General features: G+C 37.4%; 2 protein-coding genes across 2 annotated transcripts in view; one reads left to right on the top strand and one right to left on the bottom strand.

The window, feature by feature from the left end:
- glsb (glutaminase b) overlaps positions 1-8,066 on the top strand; it is a gene marked incomplete in the record, with an annotated part of 41,183 nt that extends 33,117 nt beyond the window's left edge. Inside the window, 4 exon segments of the mRNA XM_035677305.1 lie at positions 2,448-2,509; positions 3,594-3,670; positions 4,301-4,364; positions 5,466-8,066. Of these exon segments, the coding sequence (XP_035533198.1) occupies positions 2,448-2,509; positions 3,594-3,670; positions 4,301-4,364; positions 5,466-5,613 (351 nt within the window).
- A 610-nt stretch (positions 8,067-8,676) lies between these two features.
- The window catches only part of LOC118339590 (signal transducer and activator of transcription 1-alpha/beta-like), an 11,267-nt gene continuing 4,197 nt past the window's right edge, over positions 8,677-15,746 (bottom strand). Inside the window, exons 8-24 of the mRNA XM_035677304.1 lie at positions 15,378-15,529; positions 15,128-15,289; positions 14,941-15,033; positions 14,336-14,395; positions 14,210-14,239; positions 13,991-14,081; positions 13,770-13,811; positions 12,970-13,053; positions 12,688-12,789; positions 12,468-12,606; positions 12,255-12,295; positions 11,683-11,759; positions 11,041-11,180; positions 10,749-10,928; positions 10,412-10,475; positions 10,256-10,307; positions 8,677-9,830 (exon numbers count right to left, since the gene is read on the bottom strand). Of these exons, the coding sequence (XP_035533197.1) occupies positions 9,744-9,830; positions 10,256-10,307; positions 10,412-10,475; positions 10,749-10,928; positions 11,041-11,180; positions 11,683-11,759; positions 12,255-12,295; positions 12,468-12,606; positions 12,688-12,789; positions 12,970-13,053; positions 13,770-13,811; positions 13,991-14,081; positions 14,210-14,239; positions 14,336-14,395; positions 14,941-15,033; positions 15,128-15,289; positions 15,378-15,529 (1,596 nt within the window). The 3' untranslated portion in view covers positions 8,677-9,743. The remainder of the gene's footprint in view (positions 9,831-10,255; positions 10,308-10,411; positions 10,476-10,748; positions 10,929-11,040; positions 11,181-11,682; positions 11,760-12,254; positions 12,296-12,467; positions 12,607-12,687; positions 12,790-12,969; positions 13,054-13,769; positions 13,812-13,990; positions 14,082-14,209; positions 14,240-14,335; positions 14,396-14,940; positions 15,034-15,127; positions 15,290-15,377; positions 15,530-15,746) is intronic.

Below are 15,746 nucleotides of genomic sequence, written 5' to 3'. Positions count from 1 at the left end.
ACTTAAGATCCAGACATCCGATGATAAAATTCTTCATCCGGTTCAATTACAGAGCTAAAATTCACCAAGATCTAAAGAGTGTATATAAAAATGTGGCTTAAAACTGGATAAAAAGTCAGTTTATGACAGCTTCTGGCAGACAACCACAACGCTGACGCATTGTAACGCCATTGATCGGCGACCAGTGAACACACAGCTTTACCTTAATAAAATGACAGATTTCTCTGAGTTTGAACATTGTTGGAAACATTTGAGATAATGTAAGTAGACAACTCAACAATATATATAACATAGGTCCAGTGTTTAGAGATATTTGAATGCATAAAAGTTACTGATTATATCTTTAATACATTTCCTTTTGATATAAATGTCCAGATCTAACATTTTACATAGGGGATTGAGGAAATTATTGTCAGAGAAAGAAAGATAGTGAATTAACCAAAATACAGAGAGAGGGATGTGGTCTTGCTTTTGCATCTGATGTTGTGTGTTTGTGTCTCTTTAACATGTTTTCACTGCCTGAATCGGTTATAAAGCAGCTGGAGTGAGGCTTTTATTTGGGTGAAATGAGGCTCTATAATAGTCGTGTTCTTCTGTCTCAGTTTCTGCCCATTCACGTCTAAGCTTTACGTCCTCTTTTGCAAGATTATTTGAGTAAGTCTTTTCCTTTGATGTTTTGTTCCAGCTTGGCTTTCGTTAGTTAGTGGATACTAGTGAATTCTGAACGTTTTAATTGGGTGTTACTTTTGCTGCATGAGCTGGGTTATCCTCCTTCTTATGGAAGCCCATTTCTGCCAATGTGATGAAAAACAAAAGGACCAAGTAAATATAATGAGAAACGTTCTCAAAATAATGACTTAGTAGCTCAAATAATGAGAAAATGTCTCAATTTTTTGATTTAGTATCATAAAATAATGAAAAGATTTATCATTATTTTGTCAAAATATTGGGAAAGCTTCTCATTGTTTGATATATTAATAATATTATGAGATACTAAGTCATTATTTTGAGGACATTTCTCATTATAATGACTTACAGAATCCTTTCTTTTTTCGTCATATTGGCAGAAATGGGATTCCATACCTTACTTCTGTACCTAAATTACCAAAAGTACCAAATTATTTGTGCTTATACATGTGTACATGTAGAGGGTCAAACGTACATTTGATGTCCCCTTGCAAGTTTTAATCCGGATACTATTATTTTGCTTTTTAATATTAATTATACTTTACACTGTAATAGTGTAATATATTCTCCTGCATTGGTATTTCAATACAGATCCGTATTTATTCCATTTTTTTCACATTTCCAATGTTTCTTTGTATGTTTTCAACTCCTGAAGTTTTGCTTATAGGAAATGATTCATTCCTGATTGATGGTAAGTCTTAATTGATGCAGGGATCTCTGTGTTCATAACAGCTACAGTTACTGTATGTTGAATTGTTTTTATAACTGAGTATAGATGTAGCTGTTTGTCTGCAGCGGTCGTCAGCTGAGGTGAATTCTCTTTCATAAATAAATAAGTATATTTTCTTCAAAGTTTAAATTATCAATCAACTAATAAGTCTAAGTATATGGTGATATACTTACTTTATGTTCACAAGGCTGATAGAGACACCGATTGTAGTAATCAAAGGAACTGATAACTGATATTTGCAGTAAAAATAAAACTACATAAGTAAAATTTTGATGTACTTTACTTGAGTATTTTCATTTTATGCTACTTTATACTTCAACTCCACTATATTTATTTAATAACTCAAGTTACTAGTTACTTTGCAGATTCAAGTTATTAATACACAATCAATTAAATAAGTGATGACAGATCATTATAGATTAAACTACCCAGCAGTATAAAGTAATCAAAATCTGCAAAGTTCAGGTATTGGAATTGGTATCAGGAAGGAAAAAATGGTATCAGAACATCACAAATTTATTTGATCAGCAATCAGATACCGATAATCGGAAAAATGCTGAATATTGTCAACAAATATCATGAATAAAACAAAACTTACTAAAAAGTATTGTGTGTGGATCCAAAATTGAGGTGGCTACATGAGGCATTTTTATTCTGATTGGGCTTTTATTACAATTATTAGTGGAACTCACACACAGTAGATTATTTTCACCAAATGTGTATTAATCCGCAGCTGAAAATAGTCCCGAACAAATACACGACTTCTTCCTGTTTGAGTAACATTTGCTAAAAATGACTGAGCCTTCAAAAGCCTATAACTATAGAATGACACCAGATAATTATTAATGTATCTGAAAGGAATTATAAAGAAGAAATGACTGAAACTGAATTCCCCTCAGTGCTTTTTAGAATATAAATTTGTAACAATAGTCCGATATAGTCCTCCCCTCATGAAAATACTGTTACTGTTTATCATCGCTGCTGGAGTGAAAACAGGATGAATGTGTGGTTTGTCTGTCTCTGTCCGCAGGTCAAGACCGTCATCAACCTGCTGTTTGCTGCCTACACAGGAGACGTCTCTGCCCTGAGGAGGTGCTCACACTTTTCTTACTAACTTATATATTGACCACCGTACATTCCTAACCTGTAAACTGCGTGTAATTATTCTTTCACTGATATTAATAATGAGCTTTATTTATAGAGCACCTTTCAAAACACAGTTACAAAGTGCTTTACAATAAAACAGAACACATTTACAACAAAAAGAGAGTACACAAAGAGAGCAAAATGAAGTAAAATGTCATAAAAATCAATGATAAGCCCTTTAAAAATAGTGGGTTTCTAAACATTGTGTATCAATCTGGACCACGGAGGATGCAACCGAACATAGGGCACTAAAAGATCTTCTAAATAATTTAGGACTTAGCCTTTAAGGGCTTTTTAAGTTTCATATAAAATCTTCAATTCTAAAAGCAACTTGTAGCCACTGTAGACAGGAGAGGGATTTTTTACTGCTGCAGGGAATTACAGTGATCTAACTGACTGGTTATGAAGGCATGAATAACTATTTCCAGATTCATGCACACAATAACAGAAAGATGGTTAAAATCCTCCCTAGAGTGGACGGTTTGCATCTCCTCTCTCTTTGCACTTTGGGGCCCTCAAGTGGCAGCAAGAGGAAGCTTTGAAAAAAGTTTCATTAATAGAAGCCCTGTGGAGCAAACAAACTAAATATTTACTTATTGTGTTGACATCCTTCCTCATAAAACATTTGCAAAGCCAAATTTGAAATGTTTTAAATCCAATATTGTTCATGTTTATGAGCTGGCAGATTTCTTCTTTCCTGCCTTTGTTGGCATGTTGTTGCGATTCTCGGTGCATTACTGCCACCTGTAGGTGAATTGTGGGGAAGCATTGGCAGCAATGTGTATCGTCCACAGTGAACCTTTAAGAAGAAGTAGGGTGATGATGATAAACTATGAATGGTTCCTACATTTTAAATATTATAATTTTAAAAACAGCGTCTGTTTTGAGGAAAAAGTGCAACGCTTCAGTGTTTCAGTCTGATGAGCAACCTCAAACTGTTAAATTTGCTGATAAGATGTTTCATTTTTATAAAGGATTCAATAATTAAAGGCACATATTAAAGGTATTTACAGTCATTTTGTGTGTGTAGGTTTGCGCTGTCATCCATGGACATGGAGCAGAGGGACTACGACTCGAGAACGGCCCTCCATGTGGCAGCGGCTGAAGGTAACGTACAGCATTAAGTCAATCTATCAATCTGTATTGACACTGTAGTGGAGTAGAAGTATATAATGTATATAATCAGGTTTTCTGTCATTTAATTTAGCTTTTTTCACCTGTTGCACACGATGTGAGGACTGACTCCTCAGCAGTGACAGAGCAGCTTGGTGCACTCCCCTTTTGGCCAGTCAGTGTGTCTTTAAGGCATAAAAGACATGGGGAACTGCACACCCCTCAATTAAGTGCACAACTCCCTTTAGCAGATGCTGTCAACCAGAATCTGAGGTCTTTAGGCCCTACTGAGAGTTATTTGCCCTCTTTGGTGTGGTTCTCGGGCCGTTGCCTTGTGATTACCTGCTGCCCGCAGGCTTTATTTTGTTTATTGGTTTGTTTTCACTGAAACTCCTTAATCATTTTTTTATTATGTGGTTGGAATTGGTTCTCAGGTTCTATTGGTCTATATCTCCATATTAGAAATGCTGTTGCTATGATACGATAGGACTGTTCCCTGTTTTAATGTGACAAAGGAAATGCCCACATTTACAAGAGTCTCACAATAGTGAGAGGATTTTACACCTCTCCAACCAATCAGAATCATATGTATGTGTGTGTTTCTAACATCTGCTCTTCTTTCAGGACACACAGAGGTGGTGCGCTTCCTCCTGGAGGCCTGCAAGGTGAACCCAGTACCCAGAGACAGGTGAGTCCAGACTCTAGTCTGTGGTCTTTCCTCATCATCTGCACGTCTTCAAACTTTTAATGTAGCAGAAAATGTACATGGTGTGGCTCTCCACCTCATCACTTTCTCTTTAACCTGAGTGGTAAGTATGAATCAGTAGGAGCAGAAGGACTATAATGACAGTTTATAATGCTTATATAATGTAATTGATTGCAAATTGTTTGCGTACACACATTTCTGCTGACTATTTTCCAAAGCAACATAACAACAACACAACTTTAGAGTTTTTATGCTTTCTAAATTGTGAAAATAAACTTACAGAAGCTTGCTTTAAGTTGTTAATTACAGGGATTATTCAGTCACCTTCATTTTTAAGACTAGTTTAACAACAGTTACTGCAGTTACAGAAATAAGTGTCAGTTTGGTCATTTAAAAGCTGTGCAGCTTTCGCTCCAGCAATAAATCTTTTGGAAATCAATCCACTCACAGGACTGAATTTACTATGTTGAAAACTTCGCAACTTGCCCTTTTGAAGCAAGTTTCAGTGAAGTAGTTTAAGGAAGAAAAGCTCATCTTAAAGAATATGTAGAGAACTTACAACGAGCTGATAAAAAACTACCCAACACTGTACGCAAGTAGAGCTGAAACAATTAGTCGATTAATCAATTACAGTAGCTGATTGAAAGGAAATGAATCTGCAATTATTTTGCTAATTGTTATGTAATACTGTAATAGTAGTTTTTCATGTAAAAACATTTCATGGTTCCAGATTCACAAATGTAAATATTTGCTGCTTTTCATTTTAATCATTTTGAGGTTTCTCTCTCTTTTCACCAAACAATCAATTGATTAATGGAGAAAATAATCAGTAAATTAATCCACAATTAAAAGAATAATAGTAATAATAGTTGTAACATCCTGCTTTTACATTAGTAAGTAATAATAATGTAATGATATAATACAATACAACAGTCACAGGGGACATTTTCCTGATTATACCTACATGCTTTTAGTTAAGTAAACGTTTTCTTGCACCAGAGTATTTTTACAGTGTGCTATTGGTCCTTTTAACTCAAGTAAAGGATCTGAACTCTTCCTCCACCACTGGTTGTCTTTGTACAGATGGGGCAACACGCCGATAGAGGAAGCGGTGCACTTCGGCCACCACGATGTCGTCACCATCCTGCAGCAGTACAACGACAAATACAGCCCCCCTTCTGCTGCTGTCGACACGGAGAGCGCTGAGAAGAGCCTGGACAGCCTGCTGTAGACCTGCTGCACACATCTATAGAACAAGTTCCTACGCGGCGTTGTGCTTCTCTGGATTAACTTAAACGTGATGAATTAGTTATTTGCTTTTGTTGCTTTAGTTGCTTTCTGGCTGTACATCTCATCCTCGCCCGTCTCATGATGTAACGTGTCTTGTATGTGTGAGCGAGCGCCTTATCAGCACTGTTAAAACAAATGATACAATATCTAGATATCCGTAAATGCAACGTTTACAGCATACTACTCCATGTAATCTGTCGGTCTGTCAATCACGTTTGTGGTATCACAGGATTTAGATTGTATCAAAGTGTATTAGTTTAGTTACAGTACAGTTTCTATTGTACTATTCTCTACCTGGTAATATTTGGATTGTATTAGTTTTGTGAGAAGTGAGGTGTGTGGAAATTATGGTATAAACTTTATAATGCGTGTTTGATCGTATGATACGTGTGTGTGGGCACACTGCGGTTGTCTGCCTGTCGGATCTCCATATTACCTGCATTGTTCTCAAGCTTGTTCTCGGGGCTGTTGCGAGTTCAATCGGCAGGTTTTTACGAAGCTTCAAATCTCCTCTGAAGTTTGGTGAAAGAATGTACTCTGAATCTATTTTTCAGTGGCAACACTTCTAGCAACAGAAGCAGTATGTATTTATTTCATAAAGAGACTTTTTAAAGTGTAAAATTCTTCTAAAGACGTTGAGACTGTAATTTGGGATGGAGTAAAGTTGGTGTCTTTATTTTAGTTTTTTATTCAAAGTTACATTTTTCTGTGTGTGAGTACATAAAGATGGACGACGTAACTCCACTTCCTCCCACTGTACAAAAATGAAGGGAAAACATGTCCTACAAAAGGCAAAGAGCAATAATTCCAGAGAAGCTGAGAAAAAAGGGTTTAAAGTTTTTAACGGACTCTGTAACATATAATTTGTAATTCCTCCATATTATGTTTTTTTGTGCTTAATATTTCACAGCAAAAGATAATTAATGGAAACCTTTTGAAAAACTTCAGGGGAAAACACAATATTATTATTAAAACACTATTAATAACAATTATTTTGAAATGAATGTTAATTAAATAAGTGATTAAACATGACCACACCAAATTATGAATTCCACTGGAGTCAAACATGATGATTTTATAGCATCAAATAACGAATTAAAAGATCAAAATTAACATATGAATAAAGATCAGCATGATAAGAACTACCAAAAATGACAGAAACCATAACTGGGAACATTTTATTTGACTACCACCGGGGGGGCAATCAAGATGTTTTTGCTTCACTTTTGGGGAGCTGTCATGTCGTCCATTTTTATAAACAGTCAGTGGTGAGAGTTTTTAAACTTGACAGAAGATTGTGGATCACATCCTCCATCCTTCCTGTCAACAGTGTCAGCAAACAAATTCCTTTTTCAAACGAAACATAAGAATCTAATGAAGATTTTATATTTTTGCAAATTGGTTTCATTACTTACAGACAATCACATTTCTTGGGTTTCCTGCACGGAACAACTTCAGCAACACAGGACAATTTATGAAACGTTTGACGATGACAGTAATTATTCTGAATTTCTTGGAGTAATTCTTACAGAACTGATGCTATTTCCCAATTCTCTGTCACATATTTCCAGTCAAAAAGTAGAATGTAAAGAATGTACTGTAAGAATGTACCGAAATGTCCTCAATGATATGTAGTATGAGAAAGTATATAAATGTCAACATTGCATACCGTACAATAACTGTAACAGGCTTCAAGTCATGGTGGCGGTTTTTCATAGTTGCACTGTAGCAATATGTATTTCCTGAAAACTGGAATTTAAAATACTTTACACTGTATTCACTATATGATCTCACTCAACGTTAGCTTGACAGCTTTAATATCTCAATAGTGATTCTTGGTGTTTGATCTTTGAAAATTACAAAGAAAGGAGCCGACACAATACTGGTAGAAAAAAAATATTCTGTACACTGTGGAGCCCCAGAAGGACGACCTGATGAGTCTAAAGTAAAGTTTAAAACATCTTATTACAAATATGAAGGGATTCCCTAAAATGCATAACTGGTATCTTAAACATTACAAATGTGTAGCTGAGTAATGAACTACTTTAGTCTTGAAAGTCATAGATAGTCGACATTTAAATCTGAATTCTTTCTGGCCTCCATTTTGTGCCCTTTCTTGTACTTGTAGTGGTTGATATCATATTTAAAAGTCAGAGGTGGAAGGAGTAGTCGGATCCTTTACTTAAATACGATGTAAAAATACTCTATTATAAGTAAAAAGTTTAAGTTTTTCATTTAAAAAGTAGAAGTACCTCAGCTACGTCAGTGCAGCATTTTATTGTTGTAGCTGATTGGTGAAGCTAGTTTAAGAGGGGTAATTTAAAAAATATATATAAAAGTTAAATATAAAAGGTTACTAAAAATATCAGGAAAACTCATCTCTGATGTAATCACTAAGAATAAGTAAAACTGCCTCAAAATTCAATTGTTGTTACACAAACCTCCTGCAGTGATGTGTTCAGGTTCATTGTACAGTTTGTCAGTTGTTCTGTACCAATATTGTTATTAACTTAATATAATATTAAATGTCCATAAAATATGTCACTTAGTCAGTTTACTCAATGATAGAAGAGGTTGGGATCAACTGGTATGTAAGAAAAAGTGTGGAGGCAAACTAGTTTTTTAAAAGCCCAATCTGTGTTTTTAATATTCAGGGTACTTTAATATATTTTTCGTGCTTTTCATATTAAATGAAAATATAGGCTTGTTTATACATGTATACATTCATCCAACCTGTATACAAAACAATATTGATGGAAACAAGCATGTAATGGTGTCAGAAGACAGTAACTTAGTTATACTTTGGACTCATCAGGTAACCGACTTGCTTGTGGGACTCCACTTATTTAAGAGCTGAAAATATGGGCAAGGACTACAATAATACAAAACTTGCAGTCCAGACATTAGACCACTGAATGTGTTTGTTCTCTTCTCTGTATAAATAAAGTTATTATTATATGTTGAGTACTGTATAATGCAGATGTAATTTCTCTTGGCACTGGAATGCGTTCAAATATGTTTATTTTAATAAACAAAAGTAAAGAACATCTACAGTACAGTATTGCATCCCCCCACCCACAGCAGCATAACATTCTTCTTTCTTCACATACCTAAGATGGTGAATGATAAATGGACCTGTACTTGTATAGCGCCTTTCTAGTCTCCCGACCACTCAAAGCGCTTTTACACTGCGTGCCACATTCATCCTTTCACACACATTCACAAGAGGCAGTTCACTTTTAAAACAGTACAGTAGAAAAACATCTCATGTTTGCACAAAATACATTTAGAAGAATCTTAAATTTCCTGTAATGTAGTCATCAATCATCCTTTTTTTGTGTATTAATATCCAGTATGATGCTTCATTTTCATAGTAACACCAGCACCACAAGAACACTGAATTAGGGATGTCCCGAGTTTTTAGCCCCCAATCTAATCACTCATTTAATATCAAGTATTTGCTGATTCTCAATACTTGGGGTGTTTTCCTTGATAATACAAGTGCACAGTGCACACTTACATTACATTAAGTACATTAAACTAAAATCAATCCAGTTCTACGTCGCTTTAAGAAAAATAAAGCTGTTCCTTAATGTTTTTTTTTTTTAATCTTCTTTACACAATAAAGTATAAAATAACAAACCCTCTCTAATCTTTTCGGCCTTATCGCTGTCTGGAGGGAGTGTTTGTTGCTTCAGTGCAGTCTTCGTCTGAATGAACTGTCTTTATTCTGCAGAGTTTTTATTTCCATCGTCTTCACATCTTTTGTGTAGATTACCTTTATGCGTTACTCTTATTGGCTTTTTGTTTTGTGTCGGATCTCTACCGTTGTCTCTCTCTGAGCACAGGCAGTCACTGCTCTCACACACAGATACAGAGCTCAGCAGAGTGGAGACAGCGGAGAGAGTTGATGATGGCTGCACCGTGCATGAAAGCTTTGTGAGTAAAAACAGCTGTGTGACAGCTAACGTGAAACAAAAGATCGGATTGGGTCAGTAAAGCTCAATATAGCCGATACCGATCTTTGGGTTTGGATCGGGACATCCCTACTCTGAATCTGACAGCACATTTTCAGTATGAGCTACTATTATCAACAAAGCTCTGAGATGGTGTGCAGAAGTAAAAGAAATCAGGAAAGAGCTCCTGAAGCAGTTCCATCTACAAGAAAACAAAAAGATTTTGTTTAAATTAACTGCAGATGAAAAGTCGTCTCATACAAACAAGGAAAATCAATCCAGCCGGCTATAGAACTAATTACTGTTGGCAGGGAGTATTAAGTAAAGTAATAATATTACTATTGTAATGAGTAATGAATAATTCATAACTAGCCCAACATTCCTCACTTTTGCTTCTTGTGATACAAAGTTATATCAAGAGACAGGACGGGCCGAAGCTAGCTGGTTAGCATGCTAACTTCATAAATATAACACAACACATAGACGCCTTTGATCTAACGTCAAAACTGTTATTTCTTCACATTCTGTTGATAATTTTTGTTGATTTTTGAATGTTTTAAAACTAAAATACTGCACCTTTAAATGACTGCAGGGAAATTAGATGTAACATTTCAAACTCACACTTACCTCCTCTATGTCCTCCACCTCCCTGGGTGGAGATGGAGGTGGCGTAGGATAGCTGTAGAAAACAAAATTAAAAATAAAAGGCAAAAGTTAAGGGAACAGCTGTAGGTCAAAAACAAGTGACGGCTGTATTTTTCCTTTTAATTATTATCGTCTTACGTTGACACGGGAATGTTGGTCCTCTTGACGTATCCATCTATGACCTTTTGAGTTGCTGACAGTGCTGCAGGAACAGAGGGGATTAGAAGTCATTGCAGGGCTAATGTTTAATAAGGAATTGTATGCAGCTAAGAACATTACACTGACTTAAACTGGATAACCCAAGCCTCATTAAAACATTGGCTCAGCCCATAATTGATTGACACTTATGAATTGTTTTGGAATTAGAGCCCGGCTGATATGGGATTTTTATAGATGGATATCGATTGTAGAAACTGAAGTTCTGTCCGCTAATTATGCGACATTATATGTTTTATATATGTGACAGCGACATTACGTGAGTTATTGTAGTAGCGTCCAAGTGCGGTGTCTTTGTGGATGTCTGGGTAAAGAAAGCGCAGAGGATTCCCGGTCATGTTCGTCTCAGCTCTCAGACTGTAGAGGTTAATAATGTCTGGCAGACACATGCCAGACAGCTCAACCTTGGTGTAGGGCTCCACTGCATGCACGTGGGTTTCTATAGGGGAACCACATACAGAAAGATAAAGTAAACACACACAAGAAGACAAATATCTGAATGTTATTTACTCTCAGTTCATAGTGTGTAGAGAAAACGTAGAGAAACGTACCACCGTGGGTGTGCTCCACCCAGCTGAAGGTGACGGCTCCGTCTTTGAGGCTCTCGCTAAAGCGGATCAGAAAGGTCCCGGTCTGTTTTTCCTGCAACAAGGTCCGTGTTCTCTTCCTGCTCACAAACCCCATGATGCAACTGAAACCCACATGATGAGAGTTTAGTTAACTGGGAGGCACAGTGACTGAAATCCCCATCCTCATTAACAAGTAAAAGAGGTGTCACAGTTTTGAGTATCGCAATCAAAAGCAGGATGGACGATTCTCCCAGAGCAGGATTAATCCTGCTGGTGGATTTTTGCAGGTGAGTTGTCGATATGAAATACCCGACAGCTCCATCTGGAGACTCTTCTTTTGTTTTTGTGTTTGTTCCCAAATGGTGAAATTCATTATAATGTTATTACCTTTTAAATAAATGCATAAAACCATTTATCTCCTAAATTAAGATTTGATAGTTAAACAACAGCATATATATTTAAGTTGAAAGTCAAATTGTGGATTTGGACACCAAATAATGATACTAATGATGTTTCGTTATGTTTCAGTGACATTTGTTGCTGACCACCGTCTCGTTATTAATGTGATAATTATTGTGAATGATTCAGTAAAACATTGCTGAGATGACTCAGGATATGTCTTACCCATCCCGCCAAAGATCCACCAGGTGTTTTTTGACCAAATCCAGGATTCCGTCAATCCAAATCCAGGCACCTTCGTTCTGTCCACACAGGAAGGCAAACGTCAACATGCAAACAGGGGGACTGGTTACGGTCATTGACAGTACATAATTAGTGGGTCTTTCAAGTTCCTGTTCATGTAGTAAATGATGGTCCCATTTAGAGTAAAACAGACAATAACGCAGGGTATGCTTTGGGGCGTGGCTACCTTGCGATTGACTCATTCTCAGTGAGTCCAGTCCAGTGGTTCCCAACCTTTTTCCTAAACCGATATTTCATATTATATTCAAAACTGTACAATAAACCCAAATAGTGAACTCAATATCTGCAGGAAGTTTGTGTAAAATGTGTTTAAGGAAGCTGAGATATCAGCCTCCTGTGTATATTTTCATTTAGTTTTCTTACACACCTTAAAATCAAGAAGGCCTCACGACCCCCCATGAAGCTTTGGTGACCCCTAGTGGGGGTCCCGACCCTCAGGTTGGGATCCACTGGTGTAAACTACAATAATAACAAGAATCTTGCCCAACACTCACCTTGGAGAACTTGCTCCAGGGCACAAGATCATCAGGATCATCTGTGAAGAAAAGTAGAAAATGAACATCCAAGAATGCAAGATGTTTAATTCAAGAACCATATTTAGTACAATATAAACTAAATCACTGACAGGGATTGTGTAATACAATATGTAATAAACAACTATACAAAAAATCCATTCAGTTCTGTGGAAGAGGTGGTCAAACACTCACCCCCCACAATTTTGTCTCTCAGCATTGAGAGCTGGTCTTCGTCGAGCCCTCGCTTTCCAACGGACAAAAACTGCCAGCTCAGAACATGAGACAGCTGCTGCCAGGTGAGTGGCGGCGGGTCGGCAAACAACGACAGGTTCTACAGAACAAAGTTCGGACAAATGAGTCTAACATGCATATTTACGACTGTTTTATATCTCATCCTTCAACAGATCATTACCCTCGGCTCGCTGGTGGACAGTGTGTTGTACCACATGACGGAGGCCCAGGCACTGATGACCTGATTGGTACTGGAGATGACAATCACAGGCAGGGAGCTGGCCTGGACCGACACAGGAGGAAGAGGAAGAGGAAGAGGAAGAGGAAGAGATTGTTCAATAAACATTAAAATATTTGTCTGTGACTGAACAATTGCAGCTCTAATATGGCTTTCTCGTCAGCCGCTTACTGTTCAAGTTCAGCAGCAAAGAGCTCGCTGAAAGGGAAATGATCATTCACTCACCTCAAGGTTGCACTGCAGTCCGGCATGTTTAAACTCTGCCACAAACTTAATGATGTGGAGTTCCTCGGTGACGCCCAGACGAGTCTGATGAGGAAGATAGAGACATTGTTTTAGGGGGTAAATGACTTGTATAAAAACAAATATAGTAGTGTACAGAAATAAAAACTTAAAAGGTCCAGTGTGTAACATTTAGGAGGATGAATTGGCAGAAATGGAATATAACATTCATATGTTGTCATTAGTGTATAATCACCTGAAAATATGATTTGCTGTGTTTTGTTACATCAGAAGGAGCTATTTATATCTATAGAGGGTCCTCTTCTATGTTGAACCACTACAGACCAAACACTGGCTCTAGATAGAGTTTCCCAGCTACCAAAGTCTCTCCTACATGCTTGGAAGACTGAACTGTGGTTGTAACCTGCAACTTCACCACTAGAGGTCACTAAATGCACACTGGTCCTTTAAGTGAAAATTTTGTTAATTAACTCTGAAGTAATACAATCTTGTACTGAAGCCTTTTCCCTCCAGAAGATGCCGTCAAACATTGTAACTTCATCACCTTCACCACGTTAGATCCCTCAAAGCTTACAAAATGTTTTGATCTCATAACCACTAATGGACTTGAATTGAGGATGGCAGAGATTAAGTTTTAAAACATGGTATTATTTTTGTGCCAAGATGTGGTCAAACACAATGACTGACACATTAGAGCTGTCAGTGATTTTAAATGTTGACAGCCAGCCAGTGGCGACCTGTAAATACAGTTAATATATCAGAATTTGAATGTCTCCTCATACCTCAGAGGATCCTTTGGATCTTCCTCTTTTCTCCTTAAGAAACTGAAAAAAAGCAGTCATTATATAGTCTACTATATTGGTTTAGGGCATGTGATGTATGCATTGTATTACTGTTTATAAAATACAAAACTATACGTTTGTTTAGTTACAGATGGACACCGATACAATAAACAAAATGTGATTTATATTTTGCTTTAACGTCAGTTTGCAGACTTTCATACCATGTGACCAAACTCTGCCGCCAAGCCTCCATCCGGTGCGTCCACGTCCAACACCTTACAGTCCTCCCTGTTGAATTCAAAGCGACGAAACCTACAGCAACATCAAACCAGAGTTTTTCTGTGTTCAAAGATGTATCAGCTGTGAGATGTACGACAATGTAAGCAATGCATCAGTTTACTTTTTAGATTTTTCCAATGGTTTTGGTAACCTTTACTTACCCTTTAGTTGTCTGGGCTTCTTGAACATCCCTTATTTAGGAGAAACGAGACAAAGGAAGATTGATAAGAAAACAAAGAACAATAAAAAAAGGAAGCTGGCTCATACCAAGGTTTTCTTTGACTTACTTGTCAAATACAGGTTTGACTTTCAGCAGGTGCTTGAATACTGGGAGGTTTGCTAAGAACCTGAGGAGAGAAGAAAAATAAAAAATAAAAGAAATAACTGTACAGTACTTCTCACAGCTACTTTTGGGTAACAAAAATGTTTGATATTGGTACCGATATCGATACCTTGACTTCGATACCCGTTCCTGAGCGACACGTTTTTTTGATACCGAAGAAAATACATTAAACAAACGGTACAATTGCTGGAGAAACTGTTTTAACTGCTCCTTACTCAACCTCAAATGACAAAAACTGAATATCTGTACAGGATTGAACTATAGTGAATATAAACATACTATAAATAACTGTCAAAGTAACATCAATAACAAATAGTATGGCAGCGATGGTTTATGGTACTGGGAAATAGAGGCAGAGTGAGACCTCTTACTGTCTCTTTGCTAAAGACCAGCTACCCCGACCTGACAACAATCCACCTTCAGCTTTTGTAGCATCCCTGGTTCCAGTCCACAGTTTTTTATCCAACCTAGTCGTATCCTATCAGCTCTGTTCGGGCAGATTTTTCATTAATAGCCTTCAGAGCAACACTGTGTGCGGTGCAGCCTCACCTCACTGTCACCGAGAATCGCACCCCGGTCTTCAGTATCAGAGGTCGTTGTTGTAAACTCGACATGGCGGGTTGTTTCGCAACCACGAGAGCACTGCAAAGCAAGACCACGACAAAAAAGTGTGTGTATCAGTCTGCATGTATGTACTGTATGTAACACTGAAGAGTTATATGATGCCATGTCTCACTTTGCGACAAGTTTTGTGAGCAAGGACAGTGCGAATTTCTCAATTTCTGCCATGGGACCAGCGAGGTTGGAGTTATCAGTGCTGTTGTACTTCATGTTCTGGTCTTGCAGTTTCTGCAGCTGTTCGCGCACTCGTAGTAGCTCCTCCGCCACAGTCGTGAACCTGCATGTGCAACATTAATAAGTTAATAAGTGTCCAACGGCCTCAGCGTGAAACATGAAAAGCCAAGGTAGCACCAGTAAGTTCTCACCACTTCTGGAGATGGTCCAGCGAGGTGTCAACCGGACTTCCAATGCAGGCCATCTGCTGCCTGTGCTTCCACTCAGGCAACTCCACATCTGTGAGAGTCGCCACAATCTCCTCGGCCAGTTTTAAAATGTTCACTATCTGCTGCAGCAATATCTGCATGACAAAAAACAAACACAGCAAGTGTTAAAGAATGTAGGGGGGGGGTGTAATTAAGCTGCTTAACAACGACCTTACTGATAATGTAGAGATTGCTGTTGCTTAGAATCATTACATCAAGAAAAGCACCCATGATTTAAACTATTTATATGGTCTGGGTGAATACTGAGTACTGCTAGGTGTCCATTAATTTCTATATAATATATATATATAT

This window comes from Morone saxatilis, unplaced genomic scaffold (genome assembly GCF_004916995.1).
Source record: "Morone saxatilis isolate NCDOM2014 unplaced genomic scaffold, NCSU_SB_2.0 Contig5, whole genome shotgun sequence".
Classification (NCBI taxonomy): Eukaryota; Metazoa; Chordata; class Actinopteri; family Moronidae; genus Morone; species Morone saxatilis.
The sequence above is the reverse complement of the archived record's forward strand: the minus strand, read 5'-3'. Positions and strand labels throughout refer to the sequence as shown.